The sequence below is a fragment of the Cephus cinctus genome, unplaced genomic scaffold, assembly GCF_000341935.2.
Source record: "Cephus cinctus unplaced genomic scaffold, Ccin1 Ccin1_scaffold0168, whole genome shotgun sequence".
NCBI lineage: Eukaryota > Metazoa > Arthropoda > Insecta > Hymenoptera > Cephidae > Cephus > Cephus cinctus.
The window spans coordinates 3,751,388-3,755,865 of NW_014332892.1; the positions used below are offsets into that span (position 1 = coordinate 3,751,388).

The 4,478-nt window shown below is 37.2% G+C and overlaps 1 protein-coding gene across 1 annotated transcript; it reads left to right on the plus strand.

Annotated features, from left to right (window-relative positions):
- The first annotated feature begins 14 nt into the window (after positions 1-14).
- On the plus strand, positions 15-4,330 carry LOC107264052 (ribosome biogenesis protein BMS1 homolog). The gene is made up of 2 exons (XM_015731910.2): positions 15-1,226; positions 1,317-4,330. Exons 1-2 carry the CDS (start codon positions 373-375, stop codon positions 4,189-4,191), a joined length of 3,729 nt encoding a protein of 1,242 aa, XP_015587396.1. The 5' UTR covers positions 15-372; the 3' UTR covers positions 4,192-4,330.
- The last annotated feature ends 148 nt before the right edge of the window (positions 4,331-4,478 follow it).

The window sequence follows — 4,478 nt, forward strand, 5'->3', positions numbered from 1 at the left end:
ACGGTAACATCTTATTGTATCTAATAATTAATTGATGATAATATAGACTATGTTTTCATTAGAATTGAACGAGAGTTGAAATACATTGAATGTATACATATAGTTCATTTATGTATAGATATACAATGCACGTATTTCATTTATAACTTGACTCTGTCGGAAACATAGCCACAGATCCCGGGTAGGAATATACTAATCTGTGATACCAGCAGCATCTATCGAACAGAAGAAGAAAAACATTCTTGCCACATGGTTTTAAAATATTATATATAACCTCTAAACATAACGATGAAGTGGTTTACGGTGTTTAGTAATGCACGTGTAGAAAAGTAATATTATTAATTGCATATAAGAATCTTAATTCTTGTTAAAATGTCTGGGGTGGAAAGTGAAGCTGTAAAACACAAGTCGCATAGAGAGCGAAATGCTGGTCGTAAGGCTGAGAAGAAGAAATCAAAGAAGGAGCACATTCAAGAGTTAACTGATAAACAGAAGAATCCTAAGGCTTTCACATTTAATTCAGCAATCAGAGCTGAAAGAAGGTTCAGACGCAAACAGGATATTGAGACAAAAAAACAGCATGTACCATTGATTGACAGAACTCCAGTTGAACCACCACCAGTCCTGGTTGCTATAGTCGGTCCACCAAAAGTTGGAAAATCTCTTTTGTTACAATGTATGATAAAATCGTTTGCCAGACAGCCCTTAACAAATATTTTGGGTCCAGTTACTGTAATATCAGGGAAGAAACGAAGGATCACCTTCATGGAGTGTAACAACGACATAAACAGTATGATCGATATTGCCAAAGTAGCTGACTTGGTTCTGCTATTAATTGATGCTTCTTTTGGATTTGAGATGGAAATATTTGAATTTTTGAACATATGCCAAGTGCATGGAATGCCTCGTATTATGGGCGTATTAACTCATTTAGATGCAATCAAAAATGCAAAACAGTTACGAAAAACAAAGAAAACTTTAAAACATCGTTTCTGGACCGAGGTCTATGCGGGTGCAAAATTGTTTTACCTTTCTGGACTATTGCACGACGAATATCTTCGAAACGAAATAAAAAACTTATCTAGATTCATATCGGTCATCAAGTTCAGACCTCTAACTTGGCGAACTACACATCCATATTTACTAGCAGACAGAATTGAGGATTTAACAGCTCCTGAATTAATACGTCAAAATCCAAAAGTAGACAGAACTATTAGTTTATATGGGTATGTGTTACTTTACTAAATAACACTGCACGTGTTATCAACTTCTATTATATACTACTAATGCTACTGCTTTTACTTTTTTTCTTTTAGATACGTACGAGGCGTTCCATTCAATAAGCAGTCTTCAGTCCATATTCCAGGGTGCGGTGATGTCAAAATCAAAGATGTTAGTTTCCTGCCTGATCCATGTCCGCTTCCTGAACAATTAAAAAAGCGTGCGCTGGTAGAAAAGGAACGACTTATCTATGCTCCATTTTCTGGAGTTGGTGGAATAGTATATGACAAGGATGCCGTTTACGTGGAATTGGGAGGTAGTCATTCTTACAAGGAAGAGGACACTGGCCTTGTTAGTTCATTAATGGATACGCAAGAGACTCTGGATCAAAAATTGCGGCACAGCGAGCTTAAATTATTTAGTAACACTGCACCTATAAAAGCTCAAGACGTTGATGAGAATTTTGATTCTGGTATTAAAGAAGATGCTATTATTGATAATGGCAGAATTCGTCGAAAAGTTGTATTTAGTGATTCAAACACAAATGAGGAAGAGGATGAGGATGATGATGATGATGATGAAAATGACGAACAACAGGACGAGGAAGATGAAGATATGAACAGTGACGAAGACGTGAAAGATACTGAGGAAATTGAGAATCAAGAAGATAAAATTGAACACAAGAAAAGAACGACGATAAAAGGAAACAAGAGAAAAGAATCTGCAGAAGAGAAAATTGACGTAACCTTCAAGAAGAAGAGAAAAGTTAATAACGAAGATGATGATTTTGCCGAAGAACTAGAATTTCTGAAATCTGAAAATAATGCAGATACAACTAAAATTAACAAGCAGCAGGAAGTTTATCGAGCTCCCAGTAAGAATGTAGATAATGAAATTCAAAATAAAATAGCAGAAGCTCTCAATATTTTAAATACAGACACAATTAGCAACAGGTCATTTGATGAATCTGAGAAAGGTGCAAGTGATGATGATGACGAAAGCTTTGATGAGTTAAGTGAAGATGAAACACAAGGAAGTTTGAAAATGGAAGTAGAAAAAGTCGATCAAGATTTTGAATCTGATGATTCTGGAGAAGAAGAAAGTGAGGATGATGAAGACACGAACGTCGAGGACGATTTGAAATGGAAATCCGACATGGCCCATAAAGCTAGTGAAGCTTTTATCAATCGACAAGAGAGTAAAAGGAACTTAATGAAAGTTGTTTATAGTGTGTTTGACAACAATAAAGTAGAGGCAGAAAATTCTGACAATGCAGACGATGCTGAAGAGAATGAAGACATCGGTGGTATATTTCGGGTAATGAAGAAGCAACAACGTGACAAAATCGAGGAACGCGAATTGAAGAATCAAGAAGAAACCGTATTCTTCTCAAAAGAACCTCCACGCAATTGGCTTGAGGAAGACAATAAGGTATTGCTGGTTAATCGTTTTGTTACTGGCAAGTGGAAGGAATCAGAGGATGCCGAAGAGCTTCTTAAACTTGATGACATGGATGACGATGAGGAGGTGTATGGAGATTTTGAAGATTTAGAAACTGGAGAGAAGCATGTAGCTCAGGCACCAAAGGAGTTGCCAAAGGAGGAAGCCGACGAGAGAAAAAAGCTTATAGAGAAGAAGAAAAAGCTCAAGGAAAAATTCGATTCTGAATATGATAACACAGACGATAAGACGTATTATGATGAGTTAAAAACTGAAGCAGAAAGGCAGACTCGGCTAAATAAGTCAGAATTTGAAGGCCTAGACGATGATGTCAGAGTACAACTTGAAGGCTTTAGACCTGGAATGTATGTTCGTGTAGAGATTGAGACTGTACCTTGTGAAATGGTGACGAATCTGGACCCTACGTATCCTATTATAGTTGGAGGATTACTACATGGTGAAGAAAATATTGGATACGTACACACCAGGATAAAGAAGCATCGTTGGTACTCCAGGATATTGAAGACTAAAGATCCATTGATATTGTCAGTAGGTTGGAGGAGATTCCAGACACTACCAATTTATTCAAAGTTAGAAGATAACTTACGTAACAGAATGCTGAAATATACACCAGAGCATGTAGCTTGCATGGGACACTTTTGGGGACCCATAACCCCTCAAGGTACAGGAGTTCTTGCAGTGCAGGATGTGGCAACTAGAGAACCAGGATTTAGAATAGCTGCTACTGGAACAATTGTAGAGACTGACAAAACTACTCGTATTGTAAAAAAACTCAAGCTCACCGGAGTCCCTCTAAAAGTCTACAAAAAGACTGCATTTATCAAGGACATGTTTAATTCGACGTTGGAAGTGGCGAAATTCGAGGGTGCCAAAGTAAAAACCGTTTCAGGTATTCGTGGACAAATAAAAAAGGCTGTTTCTAAACCGGAGGGTTGCTTCCGTGCTACTTTTGAAGACAAGATTCAATTAAGTGACATTGTCTTCTGTCGAACCTGGTATCGAGTGGAAGTGCCCAAGTTTTATAACCCTGTCACTTCTCTCTTATTACCACCATCTGAAAAGAACTTATGGCGAGGAATGAAGACTACAGGTCAACTTAAGAGGGAGAAAAACATTCTAGCTACACCAAATCCAGATTCACTGTACACACCTATCGAAAGAGCACCTAAGGTCTTCAAGCCCTTAAATATTCCACGAGGTTTGCAGAAGGTACTACCTTACAAGGACAAGCCAAAAGTTCTCCCTACACCAGGTAAACGATTAGACAGTCAACGCGTTGCTGTAGTTCGTGAACCTAAGGAAGAGAATGTTGCTCGACTCATGAAAATGATTAAAACAAACTACAATTATAAGCAAGAGCAGCTTAAACAAGCTACTAGTAAAAGGATGGCTGCACACAAGGCACAAATTGCTGCTGAGGAAGCTAAAAAGTTAAAAAGACAGAAGGAACTAAAGAAACAAGTATTCCGACAACTCAGTAAGATGGATGCTAAGAATAAAAAACGATAGCCATAACGATGTAATAGTATCAAAGGAATAATTGTTTTTATAATTTATCACAATTGCTTCATAAAGAATATCGGAGTTTACCTGATGTAAAAAGTTCCGTTCAGTTAAAAAAAAAAAAATAAAAGTTTTCATTATAATACCGGGTCTTCATAGTTTTCCTCAGAAGATCATATCCTAATCCCTTTTCAAACGTAAGATACGAAATAATTTTCTAAACGTTTACGGGATTATAATTAGACACGCGCGTAATACGCCTCCGAACATTCATAAATCTACACCTGGTAGCA